The sequence below is a fragment of the Microtus ochrogaster genome, unplaced genomic scaffold (assembly GCF_000317375.1).
Source record: "Microtus ochrogaster isolate Prairie Vole_2 unplaced genomic scaffold, MicOch1.0 UNK145, whole genome shotgun sequence".
Taxonomy (NCBI): Eukaryota; Metazoa; Chordata; class Mammalia; order Rodentia; family Cricetidae; genus Microtus; species Microtus ochrogaster.
This window is the reverse complement of record NW_004949243.1, coordinates 338,355-352,723: the sequence shown is the minus strand read 5'-3', so window position 1 is coordinate 352,723 and position 14,369 is coordinate 338,355. Positions and strand designations below refer to the sequence as shown.

General features: G+C 43.7%; 1 gene segment (V, D, J or C); it reads right to left on the bottom strand.

The window, feature by feature from the left end:
- Positions 1-513: 513 nt before the first annotated feature.
- On the bottom strand, positions 514-5,930 carry LOC101992206. The segment is given in 4 exon segments: positions 514-626; positions 957-1,022; positions 1,495-1,773; positions 5,867-5,930. Coding segments are annotated over 4 exon segments (522 nt in total).
- Between the last annotated feature and the right edge of the window lie 8,439 nt (positions 5,931-14,369).

The window sequence follows — 14,369 nt, the reverse complement described above, 5'->3', positions numbered from 1 at the left end:
CCTGGAACTTGACTTGCACATGGTTGTGAGTTGTCATGTGGGTGCTGGGAATTGAACTCTTGTTCTCTGGAAGAACAGTCAGTGCTCTTAGCCACTGAGCCATCTCTCCAGCCACAGGAAAGATGAGTTTCATAGGCATGCCTAGAGTGCTCTCTCTCTTTCTTTCTCTTTCCCTCCCTGCCTCCCTCCCTCCCTGCCTCCCTCCTTCTCTCCATCACTTCCTACCTCCCTCTCTCCTTCCCTCTTTCCCTCCTTCAATCCCCCTCTCTGTTTCTCCCTCCCTCCGTCCTTTCTTTTGAAACAAGGTCTTGCTACATATCCCTGGCCAGCTTGATGCTATATATCAAGGCTGGTCTTGAACTCACATCAATCCTATTGCCTTAGCTTCCCAAGGGCTAAAATTATGGGACGGCACCAGCACACTTTCCTTGTTTGTTACCATTTCCAAATATCCTTCCCAATTTATAGCATAATTGGGGTGGAGTTGTGAATACAAAGTGAGCAATTCTTACCTTAAAAGAAGAGTAACTTGGCAGTAAAGAGAAAGTTGATGGCCACACTCTTGACAAACAGCATCCGTAGCCCCAGCACTACGAGGGACATCATGTTAACCTTCTTGCTGTGAACTATGATGGAATAAAAGTAAAACAGCAGCTTCAGGAGGGGCTAGATTTCTCCCTACAGTGCCAACAACTGTCACCAGTCTGCTCCAAATGGCCATAGCTCTTCCTGGCCTGTACATCCAGCACAGTGCCAGGCAGCACTCAGAGCCCTCAGGCTCCTGTGCCCACCCAGACAGGAGAAAAACACCGGCTCACAGCCTGGCCAGCTCTGCTGGGATGGAGATGGGGAACCAGTGGATTTGGTATGTTTTTTTGTTTTCCTTTGAAGTTTGATGCTTTGAGGTCTCAGGTGACAATGACAGAATTTGTTTTAACCACTTTGTTTGAACTAACCTTTTGAGCCATGGCAAGTCTCTGAAGTTTGTGTGACACTTTCCTGTTCTGGTGGTTTTATGTCATCTAGAAAAAACAAGAGTGGTCAAGATTAAGTTGGCAAGCAAACAGCAAAAGGATGAGACTCTGGGTTGGTAAACTGAGGATAAGAGGGCCATATATCTGTTTATACAGACAGGATTCCTTCGATTTGGGATCTTTGGCATCATCAGGACAACCTCAAGATGCCCTCTAATCTGTAGGGAGAACAAAGATTTTTAATCAATGATGAGACAACCAGCCTTGTGGGGTTTTTGGATTAAAATGATACCGTTGGTGCCAGACATTTATATGAAAAAGACCGTGGTTGGTGAAGATGAGCAATGGGGATTAAATAAGAGGAGAGACGCAGAGCAATTCCTTCTTAGCCAGAGATGAGTGCCTTCATTTTTTTTTTCAGCATAATGCTAAACCAGAAGTAACCTATGCTGGGCTCACACTGCCCGCTTCTCTTTTCCTCCAGTTTTCCCGTCTTAGCTCCTTCAAGCTAGATACTCACCAGGAGAATTTGCATGTGGTTCAAAGTCTGTAGAGTGCACAGTTCCACTGTTGTGCTGAACCGAACATGTCACTGAATTCGAATCTCCATACTGACCAAGCTTGACAGCAGTGTACTTCCCGCTGGGGGAGATGACTATAGCAGGGTCAAATTCTGCTATCTTCTTGGATGACTTGAGACTTATATTCACGTCCTTGGGATAGAAGTCCTTTACCAGACAGGCAACATTCGTTCCATTTTTCATAATGAAAACAGATGGTGTAGTAGGAAGCTGAATTTCTGAAAATATAATCAACTGAGATGATAATTTACAGCCTTAGGAGAATTAAACTGGTGTTGGCTAGAATCTAGAACACTCTATACCTTGTTAGTGGTATCCCTGATAGCCTTTCATAGACGCATGGGCAAGGTGAGAGGAAAGAAGGGACAGTTAGTTTGGCTTCATAATAAGGAGCAGAAAGGAGATAGGACTGGAAGAGAGATGTGGTGTAGCAACTATAAAGAAATTTCTAGAACGGAGGTCTAATATGAGGCCCTGGGTGTGATCCCTGCCACCGCATAAACCTACCATAGTGCTATATATCACTGATTCCAGCAGGAAGGTGGAAACAGGAGGATCAGGAGTTCTAGGTTACTCTTGAGTAGCAGCGCAGTCTTGGCTATATGATACCCTGTATCAAACTAAACCAAACCCAAACCCCAACCCAAAAAAGGCTGGAGAGCTCATTTGGTGAAGTGTTTGCTCTGTAAGCAGGAGGGCCTGAGTTTGATTTCTAGAGCCCACATAAAAATGCCAGCATGGTGGCAAGTTCTTGTCATCTCAGCACTGGGGAGCAGAGACCGGATCTTCAGGGCTTGCTGACCAGTTAGTCCGGCCTAATTGGTGAATGCCAAGTCAACAAGAGACTCTGTCTCAAGTGAGATAGGTAGTGTTTCTGAGGATAATACTCAGTGTAGTCCTTTGGCTTCCCTGTGCTCATGTGTGCGTGCACCTGCACACACATGTCTACCTGTGCACACACAGTTTTAAAACCAAGTTTTTGGGTAAGCTATGATTTGTTAGTTAGTTGGACAACTGAGGTCAGGCTGAATATCTGTCTGGGTCAGTTTGTTAATTTTAAACATGGGAGCCCTTGGAGGAGATTATGGAAGGCGCTCATACTTTGCATTGTGTCAGTTAAAAGCACAGACTTCTAGAAAGGTCTGCATAATCAACTCAAACTCAGAGGGTGGCAGTTGGAGTTACTGTGAGGTGTTTTCCCTGTTCTGTAGACTGGAACAGATTGCACTGGAAGGAAAGGCTGGATTTCTCTCTATTTGGGTGGATAATGATTCTTTTCCCAAGGGCCTACCTACTATACAATTTGAGTGTTTTTATTTGTTTGTTTGATATAGTCTTTAACTGTATATAAGGCTGATCAAACCCTTGATCCTTTTACCTCACTCAGCCTCCTAAGTGGTAAAACTAAAGGTGTTTGCTACCTCCTTGGAGTCATTTCTTTGGAGACAGGGTCTCATGCATCCCAGAACTTGTTATGTAGTCAGGGATGATCTTGAACTAGTGACTCTTCTGTTTATATCTTCTGAGTGCTAGGACTGGAGGCACACACCATCAGCAGATAACAACCATCATCCTCAGAAAGTAAATAGAACAAGCTAAACTTATTTCTTACTTTATTCTAAGAGGGGCTGTGGAATGAACGCTGGTCCCAGAAATGGATCCTCTACCTGCCTCTTCTTTCATACCTTGCTTTGACTATAACTCAGTGCTATTCTAGGTATGCACCTTTTCTTTCCTTAAAATGGGCAGTCTTGACGCTTTGAGAAAGACAGTAATGATTCTCATACTGCCTGATTGGAGCTTCTGAATTGTGATAATTTTGTGTCCACAGAGACTTGGATTCTATGTTATCTTTAAATAACCACAAAACAAAGAGCCTTGTTCTTACCTACTGACCTGTGAACAGATTTCTAATCCTAAAACTCATTTCTGACTTTCAGCAGTAATTTCTCTCATGAACAGAGCCCATATGCCCATGGTATTTGCTAATAAAGAGCTGGGGTTGTTGGTATCAAATGAAAACTATGTTGAATTACAATGTATGTTATCTCATGGGTTATGATCAAGGCAGCAGGTCTTTTACTAAACAGAAAATCTTGGTAGTGCATATGCAAGTGAAAAGAATTGACTTTTCTAGTGCTCTATCCAGAGTCTGGGTCTGAGTTTTAGCCATGGGGTCCACGGTAGTAAAGCTCTGACCAGTCAGTTGGTCCGGTTGATTGAGAGGAGTGGTTGTTAATGGGAAGGTGGCTGCTGATCTCCACGGTATAATTAGGTCACGGTGGATCTGGGTGAGCCCAAGAGAACAAGCTGTCCCGAGAAGGCTTCCTCATGTCTACATCATAATTCTTCTTATTTTTTCTTCATCAAGAAGCTCAAATGAAAGATGGGGATCTGGCACTCAGGGAAGGAGACAACTTTCCAAGATTCTGACTATTTTGGCTTTAGCTCTAGACAAGATTTTGGTTTTTTTTCTTTATTTTTCTCTTTCTTTTCTTTCCTTTCCTTTCCTTTCCTTTCCTTTCCTTTCCTTTCCTTTCCTTTCCTTTCCTTTCCTTTCCTTTCCTCTCTCTCTCTTTCTTTCTTTCTTTCTTTCTTTCTTTCTTCCTTTCTTGTTTTTAAAAGACTTTCTTAGAATATTTACTCTCAACTTTCGTGAGAAAACCTTTGCTTTTTTATTTCCTGTTTTGTTTTCTTACACACTGAAGTTGCTGACAGTAAAACTGATAACCCCAGCACTAACGGCTGAAAACCACAAGTCTTCATTACTTGTCTCCTTCCAGGAGCATGGCATTTCTTGTTCATTATCCTGTTTGTGGCTTGAGATGTATTGTGGTTGATTTTCAAGAGAGTTAGGAGTTAGAAATTTGTTCAATTAAAAAAAATCAAACTAACCAAAGAAAGCTCAAATTCATCTTGTCGGTTATTCAAGAGCACGATTCAGTTTGAGAAAGTTGGACAGTGAAAGCTTACTTGTATTTTTGCTGTTTGAGATAGGGTCTCTCTAAGTAGTTAAGGCTAACTTCACACTCAATCCTCCTGCCTCAGCTTGCTGAGTGCTAATATTACTGGTGTGTGCTCCTGGGCCCAGCTGCTTGTGTGGGATTTTCAAATCTAAATGCATCAAGAGATTATCATCAGTTATCATAAGGAGATTATATGTGAATAACTTAAATATTATAATATAGCTGGCAAGGTGGATGTCTGGAGACATGCATGAACGCACATGCTGAGACTTGAATGTAGTTGTTGGGGTTTTAGATTGGACACAGAGTATTGATTTAGTAAAACATTTTCTCAGGCTCTCTCCCTAGTTAAGATCCATATGTTTAAAACAATTGAAATAAAAGTTTATTCAATTAATTCGTTGGCCTCTGATTGGCATGGCAACCAAAGAAAACAGCTATCTGGTTTGAACTGACCCTTTATTTTTAAATAAGTAGAATGTACTCCAAGGAACATGTACTCGTATGGAACTTAGTCTACTTTGCATTTGATTTAAACAAATATTTGAAGATAACATTTAAAGGAAAGATTTCATTGTTTATCTTTGAGAATAATCTCTTATTATTCCATGAATATGACTGTATTTCAACACTTTATTTCAAATGTATTTACTTGGACAATACCATTCATTTTGTTTTCAGCCATTCTCTTAAGACACTCATACAGTGCTAAAATTACATGCGGGCAAACAGCAGAGAGATAGAGACCGCCCTCTCTACACGTTCTTTATGATCCCATTGGTTCTCTAGGAACTGTGGCATCTATAACACATGCCACTCAGAATTTCACGGTTCTTTGCCAGTCTGGGATTTCACTTAAGCCCTAAGGTTTGCCCTACCTGGTTATTCTCACCGGGTTAACCACCTGTCTCCTAAGCCTTCCTAGGGGAGGAATATTTGTGCTCTGTCAGGAGGCATGCTGACTAGTCAGCTTAGCCAAAGTAAGTGTAGGAAACAAGCCACACCCTGGGGAGTTTGAGCCCATGTGCACCTGTGACTGCCTCTCTTCCCCCCAGTGATACATTTACTAGTATAATTTCAAAAAGATTCCTCTGTTTTCTAGGTTGACCTGAAGAGTTCAGAAATAAATGAGGGCTAGCATTTTAGCATCCGTATATTAAAAATAAAGTAGTTACAGAAGCATGTGAGCAGCTCAGAGTCCTCATGCTGGCCCCCTTCTTTCTGCTCCACTCTATCTCTGAGATGTAAGTGAATCTGCTAGTTATAATTTGTAATATAAACTGGGGGGTAGCTCTAGTCTCAGAACTCAAATTATGCACAGAAATAAAGAAAAAGATCAACTTACGGGGCTCCACAAAGAGCTTCGTGCCAGCTCCAAAAACCATCTGCCGGGTGTTCCAGGAGCACATTATGGCCTTGCTTTACAGATAACCAGTCTGGGACTAGCCCTTGGCCTGAGTCTGGACATCTGTGCCATTCCTCACAGCCTGCGTCTCAGCCTGTAGAGCCCATAGTCCATAGAATTACAAAGTTGTCCTTGATAGGACAGGGGGCCGAGTACACAGAATGTCCTTCTTTGAGCTAATGGTAGCTGAATGTTTGGGTAGGAAAGTGAGCAGGATGTCTCCATCTCAGAGGTGCCGGAACAGGGCTGAAGCAGGGCAAGAGAGGGTGACAGACATCTGATTTCAAGAAGTCAAACTGAGCTCCCAGTTTTTTGAGAAGACTTTCCAAAAAAAGCACAATAGCAGGATACAGAGATAGAATACTAACTTTCTTACCCTGACTTAAAAGCAAGGAGAGTAGGCCTTAGAAACATTATTTTCTCATACTTTGACTCCTTTCTCTAGAGCCACAGATAGTGTGTCCTGATTTGAGTCCTATTTTTCCTCCATTACTCAGGGAGTTTCATGGTAGTAATGAGTTTGTTTCCTAATTGCTGAGCCTAGAAAAGGGCCAGGGACCTGAAAGTTGAGTAGCCAAGTGGCTGTGTTTGACAGGACCCCACTAGTGCTGTGTTGTGTGTGGGTGAGGGAGGTCTGTCCTTGTGCTGCTGTCCTCAGTTTTGTTTTATAATTTCTTCTGATTCTGGAGTCAGATGGATGTCTCAGGAATGTATAGTAATTGTGTGACTACGTGGATCACATGATCTCTCACCAAACTCAGGAGGTAGAGCTAGAGCCGGGGAAAAGAGACTGCCAGTTCAGGACCATTATTCAAAGTTGAAGCTCTCAGACCTGAAGACTTCATTTAAAATTCTTACTTTCCCCACCCGAGCTTCACACATCACATTAACTTCCACCACTGCTGGCAGAACCCAGAGAAGAAAGTAGGGTATCACGGGGACGTGTGGCCAGTGGCCCAACAGAGAGTAAGCGTTTATTTTTTCAACCTCCTTTCCCCTGCCCAAAGGAGTAGCCTCAAAGATTTGACTCTTAGCACAGAAGATAATTCCGAATTTCAAGTAGAAATGGTTTAAGGAGAAAATGAAACACAGTAGTTTTTACTCAGATGCAATTTGCCAAACATCAATCAGGCTGCAATCGCTATAACATAACTTAGCTTTCCTCCTTCTTTTCGTTGCTCTGACATTCCTCTGCTTAGAAATAAGGATACTAAGCAAATCCCTGGAAGCAACAGGCAATGGAGAACTCTTACCTATTAAATGAATAAAAACCCTTAAGTTTTTATTATCCTCTGAAAGGCAGAGACCGAGTTGACGGTACCGGTCACTTAGGACTGCCAGAATTCCTATTTCCCTGCACCTTTCCCACTTCATTTCCTCTAGAATATTAAAACTTCTCATGTCACCATGTAAGAGGTAATGGCTGCCCCATTGGACTTGGTATTTTGGAGGTCATTTGTAAGACTGTTGCTCTCTGGCTTGGCTGCAGCTCTTGACTGTTGGTAGCCAAATCACTGAATGTAGAGCCTGGATTTGCAAACCCTGGACCGTGTTACCCATGGGCAGCTCCTCTAGGAGAATTCCATCACTTCTCTACTGTTCTGGAGCCAGTGGCTGTGCTTCTGGGGTGAATATGGGTCCCCGAGGCCTTGTGCAGAGTCTCCAGACTCAGAGCTAACAGAAGAGGTAAGCATGACCCTGGCTAGGATGGGATCTTGGAGAACCACTTAGTCTGTGGCCAGCCTTGCTGGTGTAATGCAAGTTCTCAAAGGAAAAGAGAAAGAAAAGAGACCAATATGAGGGAGGGATCTTGGGGGATAACCTAATCTGCAGCCAACCTTGCTGGTTTAGCGCAAGTTTTCAAGGAAAAAGAAAAGAGACCTAGATGACAGATCGGTCCATCTCTCAATAGACTATTATAGATGATAGAGTACATTTAATGGCTTCTTTCATGTCTTTTCAATGTTTCTAACCCTCTTTTCTACACCATGACAACAACTCTTTTTTCCCTGAGAGTGAGAGAGGCTCATCTGAGCAAAGCTTCTGTGGCCCTAGTTCCCGACCAGAGAGAGACCAGAACCAGAACCAGAACCTGACCTATGGCTTTTCAAGGTAGTTGTTGAAAATCTATTCTTATTAATCTTCAGGATAGAGTTTTCCATTGTGCATCAAGTATTTTCTTATGAAAGACCAGTTGGCCCTCAAATTTTTATTGTAATTCACTGCAACAACTAGTGAATTTCAGATTTGGACCCCACCCCCAATATCCTGAGAAACTTCAGCCATTGAAACTGAGCTATAGTAACTCCAAGGCCATGGTTCTCACCCTTCCTGATGCAGAGACCCTTTCATACAGGTCCTCTTGTTGTCATGAACTTCAACCATAAAAATATTTCATTGCTGCTTCATGACTGTAATTTTGCTACCATTATAAATCATAATGTAAATATCTTATATGCAGGATATCTGACATGTGACTCCTGTTAAAGGGTCACACACTCCCTTCTGAGGGGTCATGACCCATAGCTTGGGAACCACTACTCTAAGGGACGAGCACAATGTGGTTCTATGATGAGAGAGCACCCATTCCCATAGATAGGCTGCATTGATTCAGTACTGGCTTAGGCATCAGCTGGGCTCTTTGCTACTCATCTCTTCCAGTCCACCTCGTCTGTTGGCATAGGGTTGGCGGATGAGGGTGGCGTGAGGAATAGAATCTCTTGAAGGTTTTGGAGATCTAAATGCTGCATTTTTCATCCTGTTTAACTCCTTTTATCTTCTAATTGTTGATATTTAGGAATGTCCCTAGGTTTTTGGCTACTAGCTCCTTAATCTGCCATCTCTTATCCCTAGATTTTTGGCAGAATATTTCATTTTTCCTAAGAGAAAGGAATCATTTTGGTTTTGCTGAAATGCTAAATGGCCATTTTAAGCAAAAATAGTTATAGGAAGGCTCAAGTAAGCTAATGACCACCAGGTCATGCATCAGCTGGATAGGAAAGGGCAAAGTGCTTGAGGGCGAGGCCTCTTGGGTCTGTTCAAGAGTTCCTGTAACTACATAAAACATTATCCACATCAAAGCCTTATGCTACTTAAACACTGTAGTCTACACTATAGTAGCCATCGTAACCAGCTTCATGAGCTGATGCTGTCACTGGGGGTAAAGACAGCAAATGTGGCTGGGCCTCTTTCTTAAGCTCTTGAGAACCCAGTTTCCATTCACAGAGCCAGGGAAATGGGTGCTGGAACCGGAAATAGTGCTTGTTCCCATTTGTTGAGCCCCCTGTGATCTACAGGCTGTTAGAAAGATACACAGAGAAAGCAGAGTCTTTTTCTGTGCTATTTTTCACAAATCACAGAATTTCGATGGCCACAAGATATTCATGATGCTGCACTTCCCTTGTGTTTCTTGCCGGATTTGGTCTTGTTATTTGGAGCATTGTTAGTATCACAGTGTGTCCAAGTCAAAAGTTTCCTTGGAGCTCTTTCACGTAACCAGAGGAAATCAGTGTTCAGTGATGTCCCAGAGTTGCCAAAGAGAAGGAACGAAACTTGGTTCTCAGTTGTCACTGAAAAAATTTCTTGTCATACCTGATGACAGCCATGGCCTGGGTCAGGTTGTGGTGAGAGCACAGAAGTTGAACCATTTTTCTGGAGGACAATGAGGCCTTGCCAGAAGGGACATGAGCTCAGGAAAGCTAACTGAAACACAAACCCACCCGACTTTAATCAGACATTTAGTCCCTGACCCTAAAACCATCTCTTGGGTAATTAGCCCCACTGGGTGAAGTTTTCCGTCATTTGAGACATCTGATCTGGTGACTTAGGAACATAGGCAACAAAGATATTGTCAAAAAAACATGATCACAGAGGAAGAAGAATGAGTTACATGATTCAACCTCTGGATAAACAGGCTCCTCTGAGAAAGATCAGTTCTTTGCCGCAGCCAGTAAGCCTAATCCCAAACCAGTTTACTCCTTTTACAGCAACCAAGCTATGTGCTATCTGCTGACTGGGATTTCCTGTCCTGCTGGTCTTATTTCTTTTCTTCCAGGGGCTAACTTCCAAGACAAACAGAGGGGGAACTCCTGCGTCATGTAGAAATCCAAGCTTTTCTCTTGTGACATTTTAACAAAATTTGTCCTCTGAATGAGAGATAAGGAATATAAACTGGCAAGGAGTTTTTATTATAAATTGTTATTATTATTAATATTTATTCAATAGTGACAAAATATAGAACGTTGGTCCTAGAGCAGTGGTTCTTAGACAGGGTTTCTCTGTGTAGCTTTGGAGCCTGATCTAGTACTTGCTCTGTAGCGCAGACTGGCCTCAAACTCACAGAGATCCACCTACGTCTGCCTACCGAATGCTGTGATTAAAGGTGTGCGCCACCACTGCCCAGCCTAGAGCAGTTGTTCAACTATATTCATAGCAGCACTATTTGTAATAGCCAGAACCTGGAAACAACCTAGGTGCCCCTCAATGGAAGAATGGATAAAGAAGGTGTGGGACATATACACTTTAGAGTTCTACTCAGCGGTAAAAAACAATGGCATCTTGAATTTTGCATGCAAATGGATGGAAATAGAAAACACTTTACTGAGTGAGATGACTCTGACCGAAAAAGATGAATATGGTATGTACTCACTCATAAGTGGATTCTAGCCATAAACAAATGACATTGAGCCTATACATCATGATCCTAGAGAAGTTACATAAGAAGGTGAACCCAAAGAAAAACATATTTATCCTCCTGGATATTAGAAGTAGACAAGATCACCGGGTAAATGTCGGGAGCACGGGGGTGGGGGTAAGGTGGGGGGAAGGGGAGATGGAATGAGAGAAGTGAGAAGGGGAGGATTGGGGAGAGCTTGGGGGAATGGGATGGTTGGGATGAAGGAAGGGTGGATATGGGAGCAGGGAAGTAGATATCTTAATTAAGGGAGCCATTTTAGGGTTGGCAAGAGACTTGGCTCTAGAGGGGTTCCCAGGTGTCCAAGGGGATGTCCCCAGCTAGGCCCTTGGGCAGCGGAGGAGAGGGTGCCTGAACTGGCCTTCTCCCATAGCCACACTAATGGATATCTTGCATATCACCATAGAACTTTCATCTGGCGATGGATGGAGATAGAGACAAAGACCCGCATTGGAGTACTGGACTGAGCTCCCAAGGTTCAGATGAGGAGCAGAAGGAGAGAGAACATGAGTAAGGAAGTCAGGACTATGAGGGGTTGGTCCTCCTACTGAGACAGTGTGCCTGATCTAATGGGAGCTCACCAAAGCCAGCTGGACTGGGACTGAGTGAGCATGTGATCAAACTCGACTCTCTGAATGTGGCTGACAATAAGGGCTGACTGAGAAGCTAATGATAATGGCACTGGGTTTTGATTCTACTGCATGTACTGGCTTTGTGGGAGCCTAGTCTGTTTGGATGCACACCTTTCTAGACCTGGATGGTGGGGGGAGGCCTTGGACTTCCCACAGGGCAGGGAACCCTGACTTCTTTTAGGACTGGAGAGGGAGGGGGAGGGGAAGAGGGCAGTGGGAGGGAAACAGGAGGATGGGAGGAAGTGGAAATTTTTAATAAATAAAAAAGAAAGAAAGAAATTGAAAGGCAATAAATAGACTGAGTTGCTCGACTTACGAACTTTTACTGTAACAAAACAAAAGTGGTAAACATAAACTTCCCTGCTTCACTGTTCAGCCTCAGGTCTGTCTCTTCTGGCTCTGAGCCTCTACAGTAGGTGGCCTTGAGGAGTCTGAAGATGCCCCCCAAGCTTGGGTTTCCCTTCCTGTTTCTAGATCCTTCACTTCCTTCACTGCCCACACAGGACCCTCCTGTTCCTACAGTTCTCTGAGTGAGTGGAGCCTGCCCTACCACAGTCCCCCATCTGGCCTCCCAGGGCCCCTTCTTGACCTTGGGAAACAAACTGAGCTTCAAAACAGCAGAGCAAAGAGCACTTGTTTCTTTCCCAGAAGCCAGGTTGATGGCCTGTGGCTACTGGTGCTTGTCACTAGGCTAAGATTTGCTTGTCGCTATACTTTAATGGAGTTTGCTCACCGGTAGACCCCTGGCTTAGTGCGATAGCCACTACCTGACTGAAATAACTGGCAGCTTCTACCAAGTAGAAATTACTGTCCTTTTTAATAACAAGAAATTGTTGAATTTAGATGTCAACTTAAGTGATGCTAAAAGACACCTTTTGTGTAGAGCGCATTCTTTCAACACTTTTAGCACAGCTGCTTTAGAACAGCTAGGAACACGGGTTCTGAAGGCACATAGGGAGTTCCCACAGACTTTTAAGTGTCTCTTGGCTGGAAGTCCCATACACTCACTTAATTCCCATTCTTGGATCTGGTCTCACTGGGAACCACACTGCTTCCTCCTTATTTCTCTCTAGTAGCGGCTTCCAGCTGCAGTTTGAATAAGTAGACCCGAGTGTCTGCACACCTTCCTTCCACAGAGGATCGTGCTCACATATTTGTAGTGAATGGCCACTTATTCTGGCTTCACGCTCCACGTCCAGGACTCTGATTCATCCTATGCTCTCTGGGGAGCAGATGTTTGACCTATGGAAGGTCAGCATTATTTAAATCTGGAGCCACTGCTACAGGATCACCTGGGCTTAGATTCTGAAGCTGTCCCACTTTGGTTTCTACAGTTTGACTTGATTCCACGGAGAAGGCACAATTCTCTCAGCTTCTTCTGAGCGCATAGGTAATTTTAAATCCCCCAATTCTATTTTTTTGTAGGTACCCCTACAAAAAATAGAATGGAGAAGCTAACCATAGCTCATCTCTTCTAGACATCTTCCTGGACAGTCCTGGACCGCTGGGTTATCCATATTATTCCTTTCACATTTCCACCTAGGTAGAAGATCCCTTAGCCCCAAATTCAGACAAATAAACAACTTACTTGGTTCCACAATCACTTGGGTTCCTTGTCCAAAGACGAGCTTATCTGTCGCACAGCCACTGAGGCCATTCCAAAAACCTCCATGGCTCTTCCCAACTTCTTTCTGTTAACTTCATGGCTGGAGGGCTTTCATGCTTCTGTACTTTAAACATGGCACTAGCCGCTCATCCAGATGTCTCATCATGACTTCACAGATGTGTGTGAGGATTGGTTTGCCTATAGGAGCTTGTTGCTTGAGAACCAAGTGGGAACAACATATTCCACAGTCACATTCTCTTAGCTGAGTTTTCTGCTGCTTAGAACTGTTCCATTTCTTAGACCCACAAATAAACTGCTTGTCTCAAATATCCAGCACTATCAGGTCTTGGATCCAGGACAGCTCCAGAGTGGAGACTTCCACACTTGTCGTGTGGCTTTAAGGTCAGAGAACACATTGCACAGCAAAGGAGAGGGAGAAGTGGCATGAAGCGTCAGTTAGTTCCTCCATATAAAACTTCAGCGTTCCTAAGTGCGGCTGGCCAACTGGCCTACCGACGAATCAACTTCCCTCAAGTCCATCTCCCCAAACTGCAAAAAAAAAAAGAAAGAAAAAAGAAAAAAGAAAGAAAGAAAAAAGAAAGAAAGGAAAAGAAAGGAAAAGGGCAATTTTCTCCAGGGACCTGACTTCCAAAATTCCCCATGGAAGGGCTCATTTAGCTCTTTGAGGGTTGCAGAACCAATAGGAAAGCAAGACAAGGGTACGCGTTTGACAAAGCCCATTCATCTTCCTCATTGATTCTGCACCCTTGCAGTTTTTGTACAGGTCCCCAGTGGGGTTTGTAACACTGTGCTCGTATCCCTCTAGCCACACTGTTTCAGAGCTTTACAGAAACCTTCCCTGGGAAGGTTTCATCATGTATGTCTGAGAACCCCCAGCCAGATGTCTTCTGCAAGTCAAACCACAGAGAGATCAAAGGATTTGCCAGTTAGTTCAGGCCAGACTTGCCTGGGAACTACTGTCCAATGCTCACTGCCCTGCTGGCTGGAGACCCTGGGGGTCAGAGTGGACTGCTAGAAACTGTCAAGTTTACTCCTATCCATACTTTTTGTCCAGTCTTCTCTGAGATGGTTTCCCAGGGAGGAGTTTGTTAGCTGTCTGAAAGTCTCCCGTGTGTTCTACGTGCTGTGGGTTAGGCAGAGAATGTTTGTGGCCAATATAATTTTTCCTCCCTCCCGCTAAGCCTCAGAACCACCTTTGCCTGCCTACTTTTCACTTGAATAGTGTTATACGGCCCGCAGAAAGGCTTTCAAGTAACTAAAAATTTTATCCTCTCCACTGACCTCCCAGTTGCTTAATTTGGAGCCAGTAGCCCATATGGCGCTTTGTGTGAGTCAGAAATGACAACCTGCTGGGCTCGCAGAGGCGGCACCTCAATAGACAGTCTCCTCAATTCCCAAAGACAGTCTTTGGATTGTCCTCTAAAAAGTTTCAAACGGCCTTCAAGTCAGATCTTGGGCTGGTTCCCTTGACAACCCAAACCTCTGGCTTAA